Consider the following 16,548-nt stretch of genomic DNA (forward strand, 5'->3'; position numbering starts at 1 on the left):
TAGCCCCTGGAAGGTGAACTTGTGCCCACAGAACCCATTCATCTGTTCTTCCCAGCACCCCACACTGATGACTCTCGCTTTTCTGACCTTCCGTGTTATTCATTGCTTTGCCTGGCTTTATTGGAATAGGTGGCCAGTTCTAATGTTGGGGACTCTGAGCCAGGCCTTTTGGCCTAAACCCTGGGAACAGTGTTTCTCATCATTGTTCATTTTAATAAGGACATTTGGTCTTAAAGATGTTATGGTTCCTAACGTCCCTTCCTGTATGATTGTCACACTTGAGCAAGGAAAAAAAAACAATAACCTATTTTCTTTTTTAGAATAAAAATTTAAAATAAACTCAAGTTATTCTCTTTTCATATGCACAGAACCAAATCTTGTTCTCTGTCTTCTATGACAGCTGATCTTCTATGTCAATTTAATTAGGCCACAAAAACCAGCTTTTTGGTGAAACATTATTTTATGTGTTTCCTTAAAATAATTCTTTAGATGGAAATAACATTTTCATCAGCTGATATATATTTTTTTTAGTTTATTTTTATGTGTGTGGGTGTTTTGGCCTGCACGTATACCTACGAACCACGTGCAAGCCTGAAGCCTAAAGAGGCCAGAAGAAGGCTTCGGATTCCTTGAGATTAGAGTTACAGACAACTGAGTGCTACCATGTCGATGCTGGGAATCAAACTCTAGTCCTGTGAAGAAGCAGCTAGTGCTCTTAACTGATGAGCCATCTCTCTAGCCCCAATTAGCTGGTTTTGAATAAAGTATATGATGCTCCATAACATGGGTGGGCCTTGTCCAGGTGACTGGAGGTGTTTAGAGGAAAAAAGTTGAGGGAGGCATCCTAAGGAAGTGGGCATTCTGCCTGCAGAGATCCTTACACCTTTGGACTTGAGCTCTAACCAGCTGTCATGGGACTCCAAGCTGCTGGTCTACCCTGGAAATCTCAGGGCTGTTAGACCACCCAGGTGTGTGATTCAGTTCCTCAGAAGGAATCTCTGTTAACAGCCACATGACCTTAAATAATCAGGTCAGCTCTCTAGGCCCCAAGTTCTTTTTAACAAACACTATGATGCTCATGCGACATGGGAAAAATAAGTAAAGGCTTATTACCAGGCAGCATTACCAGGCTGATGACTAGATGCCCGGAGGTAAAATCAGTCTTTGTTCTCTCTGGCCTCCCCCATGCCCATCTCTCCTTTGACCTACTGATCTATTACCTACAATGATGACACTTGGATTCCCTGAGACTTTGGGAGCTGATAGGTCATAAACATTTGCCGACTGAGTCAAAAAGTAAATAAATTCCAAAGATAGTTCTGAGCTTCTCTAGCCACCTCTAGTGCCCTTGCCCTTTTACCTATTAAAATACCTGTTTGTTTGTTTTTTTTTTTGAAAAGTCATGGTGGCAGGTATGGGATGGACATGCGACACAATAGAGAGGAGTCGGGAGGAGAATGGAGAAAAGGCCACTATGTCACCTTCGTTTGCTTGTTTTGAGACCTCTATGTAGCCCGGGGTGGCCTCAAATTCATGGTGATCCTCCTGCCTCAGCCTCCTGAGTGCTGACTGGGATTACAGGCTTGCACCACCATGCCAAGCACCATCATACTGCATTGGGCAGAGTCAATGCCAAAACACCATAGTTCTGTGAGTGAAATTACAGCATGGGAGGCAACAGCGATCGGTGGTCACAGACTGGTACTGCCGCTTTACTGTGCTCTCGTTTTGGGTGCACACTTAAAAACTTACATAATGCAAAGTTAAAATGAGAAGGACCTTTAGACCCATGGGTATCTTCCTTCCTTTCAATGAGACTGAATTGGAGTCGTTGCCTGACAGACTGAGCTTTCCAGTAGACAGAGATCTCGAGATGGGGAGAAGGAGCCACCCCTGTTCTTCCCATAGATGGAGACCTGTGCTGGCCAGCAGTAAAAGGTCAGTATCTTAGGGGCTGGAGAGTTGGCTCGGTGGTTAAGAGCATTGCCTGCTCTTCCAAAGGTCCTGAGTTCAATTCCCAGCAACCACATGGTGGCTCACAACCGTCTGTAATGACGTCTGGTGCCCTCTTCTGGCGTGCAGACATACACACAGACAGAATATTGTACACATAATAAATAAATAAATAAATTAGAAAAAAAAAAGGTCAGTATCTTCAATAGTGTTCACCATTTACCTCCTGGGCACCGTAGCAGTTCCAGTGCTTTCAATGGTTCCTTTGAAGCATTAACAAACCCGAGATACCTTCGTGAACTGGGGGCTCAAGGCAACGGAGTTGCTACAGTGAAAGCAATGGACTTGAGCAAAGGGGTGACATGCAGAAGGTGTGCAGTGCTTACCCTTGGGGAATGGCGCTTCAGAAGACAACCTGAGTCAAATAACAGAGGGATATGGCAGTTCACACCAACGATCAAAAAACTACCAAATAGTCAAGCAGTCTATGAACAGTAACATGAGAGAAACCACATAATTGACGAATTCCACCATCCATGGACTCAACACACATGGAACCCGTGCCTAAGGACAATGGTGTACCACAGCATGCTACCGCCTAGCTGTATCCGGTAGTCTCACAATGTGTAACATTTACAGAGGGACTAATCGATAGGACTGTGGGGGAGCCTGTTTTTGTTGAGGAGCCAGCAAGGTCAGCACCAGGTGATCCTGATATTAACTGCCCTTTGAACTGTGTCCCCTAAATGCTTCACTTGCCTCTTGCAGGTCATGTCCCTGATGAGGAGCCAACCCCATACAGCCAGGCAGCGTTTTAGATTTACACAGAAGCTTACACCACGATTCCATGACAAGGGACACAGCAGAAAGTTCTGTGCTCAATTAAAATACAAATGCAGAGACACAGCGGCCACTGCGGAGAGGACAAAGACTCTCAAGTTGGCTCCAAAGTATGCTTATTATCTCCCCGTGCCCCATGGGGTGAGGTGTGCTAAGGCCACTCAGTGCTATTAAACCTTGACCTCTAGCTGTTTGAGCACCTGGGATAGTGTGGCGTTTTCTCCTGAATACCAGTATCTGGAGGGAGGCAAAGCTGAAGTTACTGCTCCTTTAGGGGAGACCTGGACTGACCGTGCAGACTTCCACCAACAGAACACACTGGGGGAGTTTGGGGATGGGTTACAGTCTGCAGAACAGGCACGGTTTTAGAGGCATTAGACAGATATTCCTGTCGCTTGTCAGTAGCCACTTGCTCCCAGGAGGCTCTTGTCATCGCTGGCATCCGAGGGCGTGCTTTGGGTGCCGGGCTGTCCTTGACATGTGGATTCCGATTATTGGGGTGACTCTGACCGCTGCTTGTACCCGGGACTTCCAGGGCAGTCAGCTAGACCCTTTCTTAATTTCAGGAAGTAAAGAACATGTGTGGAAATAATCTTTAGACATTGTTAAAACTTGGGAGACATCAGTGAAGATTTATACGCGCACGCGTGCCTGTGTGTATTTCCTGTAGATCTGCACACTGTCTTCTGGGCTACTTGGTGGGCTTTGGCAACCACGAGAAGCATACGCATATGGAAGGACCCTGCTCAGGCTGACCTTTGAGAGGGAAGAGACAAGGCACGGTTTATTGTCAGTATCCAGCCTACATCCATCCTATAACAGGTGCGCAGCTCGTGGGTGAACTATGAGAAGAAATTCCAGCATTTAGAAGGGGCAGAACCAGAGAGGGATGAGTAGACAGGACACTCGGGGCTTCCTGCCGGGGCAGGTGACTGATTGCTTTGGGAGCACGTGCTTGACTTCAGTGGTGAGACCCAGCAGCTTGCCTTTGGCCATTCCCTCTGGAGGGCAGCCAGCCTTGCTGGTGCAAGGGGCAGGAGGCGGTGGCAGCGGCTGCTCGCATTGGCCCAGCGCGTGCCCCTCCTCTCGGGGCGGCCCAGAAAAGGAGACCCATGCTGCCCAAGGCATCAGAGGTGCAGGATACCTTCAGAAAATGGCTGAGTTTCTAAGGCTGCCTAACTCCCTGGCGCTGATCCGCCTCTGCAACCCTCCGGTCAATGCGGTCAGGTAACAGCGCCGGGTCTGGGGGTGTGGCGGGTCTGGGTGGGGGCTCGCCTCCCTTAGAAAGGCCGGCCAATGAACTGTTGACTCGGGCCTTCCTTCTATTCGTTGTTAAATTCACAGCGCGCTCTGGGCTGGTTCAGGCTGGCGGGTCTCAAATCTACAGAGGCGTGGCTTCCTGCAACCCTCCCGCCGGCTTGCAACCCCCAAAGCTATATAGTAAAGCACCAAGTATGGTCCCCAAGCGTGTCAACGCTGCCCGTCAGAAGAGGCCTACTGAGTAGCATTTTCTGAAAAGCTGAAGTTTTGTTTTCTTCACCTACGATGCTCTCCTGTGCAATGCACTTAGCACACTGCTTTTAAAAGTGAGATCTGTTTTGTTCTTTTGGAAAATGATCAAGTTCATTTACTTTGTTCATTCCATATCACTGGTGAATAGAATATAATTCTCCATTAGCCTCAGGAGGAGTCTCCCGTGCGCAGACTGCCGAAGTGGTGAACCGGATCATGACAGATACTGCATAACATTTCACTGAGATTTGCTAAAATCCCTTCCCTAAGGGAGACTTCCTGCAGTCTAAAGGACAACCCTAGGTGCAGTTCCAGCCAAATTCACTCAGCGGGGGCGCAGGGAGCACCTGTGGGTTTGTTAAGCTAACTTTCAGAACCCTGGGTGAGGGTGCTAGGAGCGGAAGCATGGGCAAGCTTAGAGCAGCCACACTGGAAGCAGCCCTCCGCAGCAAAGATCATGAGTCCTGCTTGGCTATGTAGGAATCTCTCTCCCATAATCCTTCCCTACTTATAAGGGTGCAATTAGGGCAGAGAGGGGTGGCCTGGATATTCGGGTGACCTTTTGGTCCCCTGCTTCCATTCACAAGCCCTGCTTTGATGATCTTTGGTGAACAAACCCAGACAAACTGAGAATACTTATATACAGCAAACGAGACCAACTATCCGTTCATCCCAGAGAGGGTGTCTGTGGCAGACCAAATAAATTATTCCACCCAATTATTCCACTATTCGTAGATTAGTGAGTTTGTTGAGGTTAGTTACAAGAGCATAGGTGCTTCCAAAACTACTGAACCCACCCCAGTTCTACTGGAAAACTACTGGAAAGCCCACCCCAACATGACAGTTCATGAAAACTACATCCCATCCCGGGAGCTCTGCATAGACCACCCCCACAACACACACACACACACACACACACACACACACACACACACACACACAATTGTTTCTGCTCCTGTAACCCGGGGAACGGGGGGGTGGGATGAGGTGGAGATTGTGAATCTTCAACTCTTTGAGTTTCCTGAGCATCTTAAACATGGGGAAAGTGTTCAGCTTCCAGTGCCCTGTCAGTGTCTTCGGTTTCCTGAATCTTAGGCTTTCTCCTCCTTCAGGAAGGAGTGCTTCAATCGCAAGGAAATAGTTGTGTAACAGCAGAATAAGTAAAGTGAAAACAGACCATTTGGTGGACATTCCCAGCACAAGCCGCTGGAGCAAAACAAGCAAAAGCCAGGTTGGCGCACACCTGGAACCGCAGCATTCAGGAGACTGAGGCAGTAGGAAGCCTTGATCTATGCAGACCCTGTCTAAAAAAATAAATCATAAAAATAAACAGAAAAGAGGAGACATATTGAGAGATTTTAAACCACACTGCCATTAGATTTTATTTTTAAAAATTTGAGCTTTTTTTATTTTATTTTATGTGTATGGGTGTTTTACCTGCATGTATGTCTGTGCACCACATGCATGCCTGGTGCCCACAGAGGTCAAACTTTTATCCTTACTATTAATATTACAGTTTTTTGAAGCAGGGTCTTACTGTGTACTCCTGGCTGATCTGGAACTATATGGACTAAGCTGGTCTCAAACTCACAGACATCTACCTGCCTCTGCTGACCAAATATTGGGAAAAAAGGTGTGAGCTACCATACCTGGCTTAATATATCACCGTACTTATTTTAATGTGAAGGATGGCATTCACTGATACATATGTAGTATGTATTGATATAGTAGTACAATACAGTGTGCAGAAATAAAACCATACACAAATAGATCTAATTACTGGCCGTTTGGGGGATAGAAGAAAATACTAACCATGTCCTTTTACTCTTGATCTCAGTCAGGAAGTGGGCACCACGTGTTTTCACAAAGAAAGCATAAGCAAAATGATCCCTTATCCATTTGGGATGCTTGTATACCGAAAGGATTACTAGAGAGATGGATTCTGCTAAACTTTCTGTCCATAATGAGGCACTATGTCCATCAAGAGGTGAGGGCGGAATCCCCAGTTTCACACCCACAGTCCTTCTGGTACTCATATGATGTGTTTCTAGCCTTTAACCTGCTCAGTCCCTCCCCAGTCTGGAGAAATGTTAAGTATCTAACTTAAAAAGTTGTACATGTTAAAAGAAACGGAGATTGGAAACAGCTCCGCATTGCGGTCCTCCATGTACCTCGAGCAGCCTGTGGCCAGTCCCTACAGAAGCCCCTTTCTCAGCATCTGCTCCAGCCTCGTGATTGTTCACCAACAGCTCCCTTGTATTTTACCTTAACGCTTTTTGGCCTTCTTTCTCTCTAATTTTATGTGGGAAACTATCTCTTTTTACATGAATGAGGTATGATAACTTGCCTAATACTTTTTTCTCCCCCAACCAATTAAAATCCTTCATTGCTGGAGTAGGCAGCCATGTTCTTGGTAGTTACAGGTTCTTCCTAAGTGTAGAACATGGCTGATGACTTAACCTGTCTTCCAGAGCAATGGTTTTCAACATTTTCTTTTTTTGGGGGGGGGTTGTTTTTTTGTTTGTTTGTTTTTTGTTTTTTTGAGACAAGGTTTCTCTGTAGCTTTGGAGCTTGTCCTGGATCTAGCTCTTGTAGACCAGGCTGGCCTTGAACTCACAGAGATCCACCTGCCTCTGCCTTCCAAGTGCTGGGATTAAAGGTGTGCGCCACCACCGCCCAGCTTCAACATTTTCTATTACTATAACCTACCTAGTTTAAAAAAAAACCTTAAATTTAAATTAAGTGCATAAAATTTGGAGATGCATACATGCATGCAGAATGTGGAACTGGAAGAATTTTCTGAAACCTAGCTTGTCCTCACATGTTACAGATTTTGGAATATTCAAGTTTTACTTCTGTTTCTTTATTTGGGAAAAAACTGGTTGTAGATCACAAATTTGATTTGATAAATTTTGAATTAAGTAGCAATAGCAAAAAAATTCTGGTAGGAAAATCGTGTCATGGTCAAAGAAGCTGATAACAAAATGTTATCTTGTTTTGTTTTCCCTATTTTTCTCATATATAGGTGTGGTGTCCATGCATACATGTTCAAATGTACATGTGTGCGTGATGACATCCTTATACCTATATAATCATGTATGAGTATGGAAGCTCATGGTTGACGTCGAGTCTTCCTTGATGGCTCCCCACCTCATCAGAGCTCACCGACAGGGCCAGTCTAGTTCGCTAGCTTGGTCCAAGGATCCTGTTTCGAGCCACCACACCCACCCAGCATTTCCATAGGTTCTGGTCTCCAGAATCATGTGTGTTGCTCTTATGGCAAGCACTTTAACTACTGAGCTATTTTCTCAGTCAGTGAATGTTATCATCATCTCAACTCCACACACACATCTGGTGTCAGAAGTAGGGGAAGTGCTTTCTCAGCTCCAGTGGACCTTCCCTTGCTGGAACCTCTCAGTTGGATTTGATAGAGCTGGATCAGTTACAGTCATTTCCCTTTTCCCATTTCTGAGTCTTGTTCAAGAGTCTACAAGAACACAGATAAAAGAGGAAGGTTGGGTTGGAATGGGAGAATTCCCTGTCTTCTCCCAGCACTGATTGAGGTGATGCTGGCTCAATTTGAGAGTCTCTTAAATACAGCCAGCTCTTTGCATCCTTGGATTTGCATCAGCTAACCATAGATAGAAAGTGTCGTTTTATCCAGGATACTTAGGTCTCTGTTGCAAACACACACTTTTTTCCTTTTATAAAAACTATTAACAAGCGTTTCCATGTTGTGGGGTATTACAAATAGTCTAAAATTATAATTTATATGCAGAACAAGACTTTGCATTAGGAACTTAAACATTTGAGGTTTAGAATTCTGGGAAGGATGGAAAGTCTTAGAACTAATTTCCCACATATACCAAGGATCAAATACATGGAATTTTTGGACTTGTAAATATTATGTCATGCTTTTAAATCTAGTTCATTATCCGATTGGATTTCCAATTAGCCAGTCGAAAGTCTGTTTGATTTCTCTAGGTTAAAGGGTGAAAAGTAACTAGGGGAAAGGTAACTATCGTACCTACACAAGGGCAAGCATCCCCTGTATTCCCGAGGTCAAATGTCCTTTCTAGAAGTTGGCTGTTGAGGACCTTCCCCTTGGCAGCTAATTCACTAAGTGTACTGATAAATCACTTAAAACAAAACAAAACAAAACAGAAAACAAAATTTCTTTCTTTCCTACCTCCCTCCTTAGTCCTTTGCTATTTGTTTTTGTTGTTTTGGTTTTTTGTTTTGTTTTGTTTTGTATGAAGTTACCTCTTTCTAGTTAAGTGAGATGTGCTGATTGGAGCAGCTTTGATTTTTCAAAAGAAGTAGTTTAACTCCTTCATTGCTAGACTAGCCATTCATATTTCTTCTCTCCATGTGAATGTCAGCTCTGCTCTAAGTGCACGGTAGAGAGGATTTCTAGCCCAGTCTCTGAAACAGTGTTGGCTTCTTTTCTTCTTTCTGTAATTCGCATAGTAAGAGACTCCATGTTTTGCATTGGAACTGAAGACATACATTCATAACAGAAAACTTAGATTTTTAAAGCCAAACTTACCTCTAGAGGTTACTTTGGCATGTTTTATTACTACAGCATTTTTTATGTCTAATCTTTTGGGTTTTTCGAAACAGGGTTTTTCTGAGTAACAGCCCTGGCTGTCCTGAAACTTGCTTTGTAGACCAGGCTGACCTTGAACTCACAGAGATCACCTGACTCTGCCTCCCGAGCACTGGGATTAAGGGCAAGCACCACCATGCCTGGTTGTATTTTTTTAAACTGTTGAAAACGAAAAGTCAGCTGTAGTCAAAGAAACACAGTAGGCACTCAGGCAATGTCCCCATGCCCTGTCCTCTCCTCCTGGCAATGTGGTGTGGGGAGGACACACTTGACCTAGCTGCTGGAGTCTTTCCAGTGCTGCGGAGCTGTGGCCCCTCCTGAGCCCCCTGAATCTTTAAAGTTGGAGAATTCCTCAGAGGATACAGGGGAGACTTGACCCTATGTCTAATAATTTTCCTAGTCGCTTTTCTCCCCTTAACCTAGAAAAAAAAACCAAACAAAGCCATGTTCCTTCTCCAGTTTTTCCTATTTATGAACTTTCCCCCAAATCACCAAGAACATAAATAAAAGTAGAGAAGCGAGGTGAAGTGGGAAGAGCCAGCACCTCATTCTAGAGTGGTACCCATCAAAGTTGTGGCTCAGTTGGGGCCTCACATTTTACCCAGAAGAGGGAAAAAAATCCAGCCCTCTGTTCCACATCTGCCATTCAGCCAACCCTGGGTGGGAAGAGTAGTCTCATCCATCATGGAAGTCTCCTGAATAAACACATAGATTCTCTTCCCTTTGTTATTTTGTTGTTGTTTGTTTAGTTTTTTGTTTTTGTTTTTGTTGTTGTTTCCGACACAGGGTTTCTCTGTGTTGCCTTGGAGCCTGTCCTGGAACTAACTCTTGTAGACCAGGTCGGCCTCGAACTCACAGAGATCCTCCTGCCTCTGCCTCCCGAGCGCTGGGATTAAAGGAGTGTGCCACCACCACCACCCGGTCTTGTTATTATTCTTTGACTAATGTATTTTAAGAAATATTTCCATAGCATTTCCAGGTTATGGGCTATTGTAAGTAGTCTAGAGATGATGTGTGTATATATGAATACTATCTCATTTTCTATGAGGGACTTCACTATTATGAAGATTTAGGTCCCGTGGAGAGAGGGTCACTGCGAGCCTGGTTCCCACAGATGCAGAGGGAAATGTGTATGGTTTGTGGACTTGTGGATACTATGTAACAGTTCTCAAGCTGTGTTGTGATCTGATCACTAATTAATTAGAACTGGGCGGGGGCAGGGGGTGGGGCGGGGATTCTTTTATTTCCTCCAGGTTCAAGGGTTAAAAGTAGTAGGGGAAAGGTAACTCATAAACATGCTTACTGGACTAATTTTGGGCTTTATCATTCAGTTTAACATTGAATCTAGCCAGACTCGTTTTGCTTGAGTTCAGATGGGTGTTGGCATTGTGTAGACTTAGCACCTAGCTGCTTACCAGGCCTGGCCCTGGAATCAGAGGCTTTCAGTACCCAAGCCAACTCCCACCAGCTCTGCCCTGTAACCCAGAGAGTTAAAACTAGAAAGTTTTTCTTTAGAACTGAAGACACACGTACCAATGCACTACTGAAACCGGTTTTGTGTAACAAAGCCGTCTTTAGAGGTTAGTTTGGACTGTCTGATTTTCTTATCCGTTTGGGGAGGAAATGACTGATTCATAAGCCTCAAACTTGATTTGATAAACTTTGATTTCAATTTTTAGAAAATACTGTCCATAGGGAAACACTTGATCTGAGCAAAGCTGAAACATTTGCTCTGCACTCAGGGACAGCCGGCTTTTCCACAGACTCCATCTTCCCCCTACCCCCACTCCACCCCTCTCCTCCCGATCCCTACTCCATGGCCATTCCCTTCAGGCTGTGGGAGCCCCAGCTCCTGTCTAGCAGCAATGATTTCCCTATAGCAGCTCATCCTTTCTCTTTATTTTTGTCTTTGTTTTTGTTGTTGTTTTGTTTTTTGGAGGGAGGTGTTCAGTGTTACCCAAAACACACATAAAAAGAGAGGCGTGGTTGGAACAGTAAACACCAGTGTCTTCTCGTAGCACCAGCTGAGGTGATTTGGTGGAGGCCAGTCATTCATCGTCGTCTGAGGGGTGGTTGGGTTTTTTTTTTGTTTTGGATTTTCGAAACAAGATTTCACTCTATAATGCAGGCTAGCCTTGAACTTGAGACAATGCTCCTGCCCCAAGCGTCCAAGAGCTGAGATGACAGATGTGAGCCACCACTGGCTGCCATTCTTTACCCAGAAGGAAAATACGGTGGTGGCCTTTCGTATCTCTGGGTCTCCCTTCTGCCATGCAGCCAACACGGATTTAAAAACGTAACTACACCCAGTGTGCCTGAGGCCCTGATAAACATAGGGGTTTCCCCTCATTTATGCATGGCCACCACTCCCAGGATAGCTCCAGTTCTGAGGAGTCTAGAGATGGCAGTGGCCATAGGCTCCAGGCAGCTGATGTGCTCCTTCTGTATAATAGACCTCCATATGTGGGGATTTTCATAATCCAGGGCCGGTCTAGAAGGCTGCCCACACCGGTTGCATGTGACGGTTCAGAATCTGTTTTCGTGATCAGATTTTGTTTCTGATTAACCAGTCAAAGGCAAAAGGTTAAAGGGTAGAAATTAAGTAGGTAAAAAATAATTGCCCCGCAAAGGCAAAAGCCTCGCCTTTATTCCCTAAGGACTTTGTCATTCTGTTTTAAGGTGTTTTCCTACCGTTTACATTAAGGAACATGATTTATCACATTTTAGCTTGTTCACCAAATGAATTCCTTGTTTTTCCTTGTTTTATACTTTTGTTCTTTCTTGTTCTTAATTTTTGTGGGTAATTAACTTTCTAGCTTACCAAGTATCCCCCGCTCCATAGCTTTTTTTTTTAAAAAAAAAAAAAAAAATAAGGTCTCAATGTGTAGCCCTGGCTAGTCTCAAGTCCACAGAGATCCACTAACTTTTGCCTCCCAAGTCCTGAAATTAAAGATGAGAGCCACCGTGATTGCCTACTGAGCTATTATTTGAATAATTCTTTCTCTTCATCCCCTCCCAAATGTTATAAATCCTTAATTGCAGCTTAGCCGAATTTCTTTCTATTCCAGTCAAAGTCTAAGGTCTCTGGAGAAGGTATTCCTGCATCTTCCCCCAGAATGTCACCGTTCATATCTCTAAAACTACCACCCTCATAAGACGAGACCCCACATCTTACCTAGCAACTGCAAACACGTGTACACAGACACATAACTGAAAATAATGCTTTTTGAAATTAAAACCTAACCCCACATACTTGGCATGTTTCACATTCATTCATTCTTCCTTCCTTTCTTTCTTTCTGAAAACTGGACACATTTAACTTAATAAACTTTCTGTTTGGATTTTGGATGCTGTCATTGTTTTAATAGTTCCAAAGAAGGGAAGGGCTTGTTGCCGTGAAGCAGACTGTGGCTCACATGTCTTCTCAGATTCCACTGTCCAAGCTGGGAGACAGGCCATGATACCCCTCAGCTGGTCATGGTCCAGTTCTTTTATTTGTAGCCACTTTTTTCCCCTTTTTTTCTGTCTATGAGTTTTTTAAAATGAACAAGTGTTATGGTAAAGTGGCTGCAGCAGGCAACAGGCACAAGAGCATGGTGGGCCATGAAGGCAGCTGGTGCCAGGCAGGGAGCCACATGGCAGGTGAGAAACAGAGACCTATTAGGCATGCCATGCAGAGAAAGTGGGTTTTTATTTACTGGGTTATAGAGGGGAAAGGGAAAGGGGGAAAGGGGAGAAGGGAGAAGAGCAGAGAGAGAAAGAGAGAGAGAAACGGGGCGGGGAGAGGTGGGGAGAAGGGAGAGGGGCAGAAGCTGCTTCTTCCGGGGGGGTGGGGCAAGAAAAGAAGAAACTCAGGCTGGAAGCGGAAGGAAGATCTGCTTGCCTCAGTGGATGGGGGGGCATGTAGAACTACTCCTTAGGGTCCTCCATGGTCACTGAGGGTCATATTTTCTTTTGCTGTTTAGTGCAGGGCCTGCCAGGCTCCAGAAGATCCTGTGGGCTAAGAAATCTGTACGAAGACAGGCCTGCCTTGACCTGAGCAGCTAGGCTGTCGATTTCAGCGATCTATCCACGTCTGGTGATCTTCAGTTTAGATGAGAGGCAGTTTTTCCCAGTGGTCAGCACTTGGCAGTTGAAGTGAATTGCAGATGGATGTTGTTCTGTGCCCATCTGTCTTCTGTCTTCTTTGGAGGAAGTAGAGTGCAGCTGCTAGGAGCCAACCTGTCTCTTTTTGTTATGAAAAGTTTTTTTTTTTAACAATTAAGCATTTAAATGCCATATTCCCCAGATCTCTGAGCAGTTGAGGGTGTTTATTAGGTATAATTACAGTATAGAATCTGCCTGGAGAGCTGGGTCCGAGTTTGACTGTACTGGCTGTCAACTTAACAGGTAAAGCGGGGTTGGATTAAGAGACTTAAAAGTACATACCAGTTTAAAGCATGGGACTTATTGCTTTGTAATCTGGAATGAGATACAATGAACAGACAATTATAACATTTAATAGTAAACATAGGTACATTTAAGTTATATGTATGTACGCACACATACAAGGTAAACAGGAATTGGGCAAAGTGGATGCTCTCGGTGGGCCCTATCAAAGGCATTGCCACTGCAAAAAACACATATGCAACAGTGTGTGCAGTGTTAGTGCGGGAGAACTACCCTGGGGTGTTTTTATCATGTTTTTAGCTATGGGAAGAAACCAGAGATGAAAGTCAGTGAAGGGCTCAACCGTAACCATGAAGGCTGTGGTTGGCAGACTGGAAGGGGAAAACTCACTACTGAAGCTGCTGGTGTGCACAGAGGTTGGCGTTCAGGCAGACACAACGCAGAGCTGTTGTAAAGACACCTGTTTGCAGAGCCCAGGGTTCCATGCGTCCTCAGTTGGCCCATTCTGCAGGCCGGGGGGAACATGGGGAGAGCCTGGCTGAGAAGGGAGAGAGGCAGAAGCTGGGAAAGGAAGGAACTCAGTCTGGAAGTGGAAGGAAGATTTGCTGGAAGTGGACAGGAGAGGGAGTGGTCAGGGCTTATCTCTTAAAGGGACAGGACAGACCATTACAACAGGAATATGAATAAAAGATGAGAGTGTGATTGTAATGTATAGCCCTGGCCCTTGCCTCAGTGGCTCCCAGGCAAGGGAAGTCCAGAAGGAAGCAGTTTGGCCATGGGTTCCATATTTGCCGCTTACTCAATGGTGTTCTGTCCACAACAGTTGAGTCCTCACTGAGGAAGTCACCTTTTTTTAAATCTTGTCATTATTCCAGAAAAAAAAAAAGTGCGCTCTGAGCTAGGCAGCATGTGTATTGTACGGTTTGTTGTAAGTTTGGAAAAGATGGCTCGTCAGGGGTTTGTGGGAGTCCTGCAGAGTTTTATCTGCCAGACTTGACCATGGGAAGGTTTTGTCAGGCTGGGGGGTGGTGCATCCCAAAGCAGTTCCGCCCAGATACTGCAGGACACCTGCTCGCTCCTTTTGGATTTCTCCATGTTATGTAATGGCTCAGATTCCGTTTATTTGACTTCCTATTAATAAGTCAGGAGCAGGAGGTTTTGTTTAATTGTGTCTAGGTGAAAGGGAACTGGGTGAAAGGTAATTATCCCTCACGTATTAATGGCAGGTGTCTAGTGTGTTCTCGTGGATTTTTGTCTTGTTGGTCTCAGCACATCTTTTGCCACAGTTTGGTCTGAAACCTTCACATAGTATACGTAAGTATTCTACCCAGAACACATAGCATTCCAAGTCAAAGTGGTCCGTGTTTCCTTGCAGCTGTCACCCGAGGGTTTTCCTGGGTTCCCCAATTTTCCACCCTAATCCCCTTGGCAAATTCTCCCTTCCATTGTGATTACAGAGGCGTCTTGAGTGGAATCAGTGTGTCTTCCCTACTTCTTGAGTGGAGAGAGATCCATCCGCAGGATGCACCCTTGGCTCGCAATCCCATCCCTCTGGGATAGTGGGTTTAGCTGTATTTTCTATGGATGCCTCCCTCATTCTGAACCTGGGCAAAGCAGCTACTGTGGTACTCGCCCGACATTCCTTTGCCCGTGTCTTCTACTCCTATATCTATTAGAACTGAATTTGGCTGTCACAGGCAGAAAAGTCTCCCTGGCAGTGAATTAAACCAGGACGAGTGACTTCTCTCACGGCAGTGTCCAGAAGCTACTTCTCTCACAGCTACAGCTGTGATAGCCTGAGTAACGCTTTTAAAACAGGTTACGAATGATTTTTCATGATCAAAGTAGGAGCGCAGTGAAGCAAAGCGATAATTGCTTTTAAAGTGGATTCACTGTATGGGCTCAGCACTTAATTGACAGTGGACATGTCGACTATTGACCAAATAGTGGAAGTTCTGTGGTGAGATTCTGCATTCTGTATCCACCATTAGTAAAGGGAAATCTCTAAGATCATAGACATTTAATTTTGACTAATCGGCTTCGTGGACCTTTTTTTTTTTTTTTTTTTAGCCCAGCCGTCCTCAGGGGGATACGAGATGGACTCCAGAAAGCCGGGTCAGACCACACGATTAAAGCCATCGTGATCTGTGGAGCAAACGGCAACTTCTGCGCAGGTAACTCTTGTCTACATCTCACCCATTGCCTCTAGCTAGACCTCTGCCCAGCCCACACGCAACAGTGCATCAGCTGCCCCCGTGGGTCAGAAATCGGTGAGGGTAAGGAAAGGGGGCACTGGAGTGGGACTGAGAAGCATCCTGGGTGAAGGGACACGTGTCTCCCAAGAGAGACCTGGACAGGACCGCGGCCTCTGCGGAACATCTCACTCAGCACTGCCGCAAACTTGCTGGGTGTCTGCTCTACGCACGTCTGTCCCTTCTACCCTGCCTGAGCTTGTGCCTTTCTCTTGGATAACCTTACCTCATTTTCTCAGCCTGCAGCATTAGCATAGGGACTAGAATTTGTGGCTGGAGGAGGTTGTGTGGGATTAATTAAGATGTCTCGGCTGAGCATTCTTGTCAGTCTGTGTCCAGAATAGGATGTGTTCAGGATGTGTTATCATTTTTTTTTTCATGCTGCGTCCTGAAGTGACAGTCATGTTCCTTCAGACACCCACCCCCCAGGGATCGTGACACTGCTCTGCCGGGTCACTGCATGGTAAGGTACAGCATGGCCCAAAGTATCTGAAGTGTTGAATCCTTCAGTGTAGTTTGTGGTACCTCTTTCTTTCCCTGCCCAAAAATTAATATATTGAACCCTTCAATGGAAGTCACGTAGAAATGAGGGTTGTGGGAATCCACCAGACCACAGGTATTCAGTGTTGGTAATATTTGTATATTTCAGTGAAAATATACGGCTGCTACAGTCAGGAGAAGAAACAATGGGAAGTCCTGACCACAGTAATCACTGCTGGCTTTGCCTGGCTAACACTATAGAGATGTTTTACTAACTAAGACAAAGTGGTGATGATCTCATACATAATCGTAATGCTCAGCAAATCCAGGTGAAGAAGGTTGTGGAAGAGACACCGACTTTACACCAGCTATGAAATGGCTTTCTCGCTAGACCCCAAAGCTTGAACACCCACAGTGGTGGTTTGGATGATGTGAGGCCAGGAAGAGGGGCAGAATCATTGAGAACTCGATGTTTTGTGTGATGATGAGGCAGAAATTGGACTGGGGTGCCAG

General features: G+C 45.2%; 1 protein-coding gene across 1 annotated transcript in view; it reads left to right on the top strand.

Moving 5' to 3' along the window:
• Positions 1-3,859: 3,859 nt before the first annotated feature.
• Positions 3,860-16,548, top strand: part of Ehhadh (enoyl-CoA hydratase and 3-hydroxyacyl CoA dehydrogenase) — a 33,516-nt gene continuing 20,827 nt past the window's right edge. Inside the window, exons 1-2 of the mRNA XM_048453821.3 lie at positions 3,860-4,020; positions 15,374-15,477. Of these exons, the coding sequence (XP_048309778.3) occupies positions 3,947-4,020; positions 15,374-15,477 (178 nt within the window). The 5' untranslated portion in view covers positions 3,860-3,946. The remainder of the gene's footprint in view (positions 4,021-15,373; positions 15,478-16,548) is intronic.

Source organism: Myodes glareolus, chromosome 2, assembly GCF_982192425.1.
Source record: "Myodes glareolus chromosome 2, mMyoGla1.1, whole genome shotgun sequence".
Taxonomy (NCBI): domain Eukaryota; kingdom Metazoa; phylum Chordata; class Mammalia; order Rodentia; family Cricetidae; genus Myodes; species Myodes glareolus.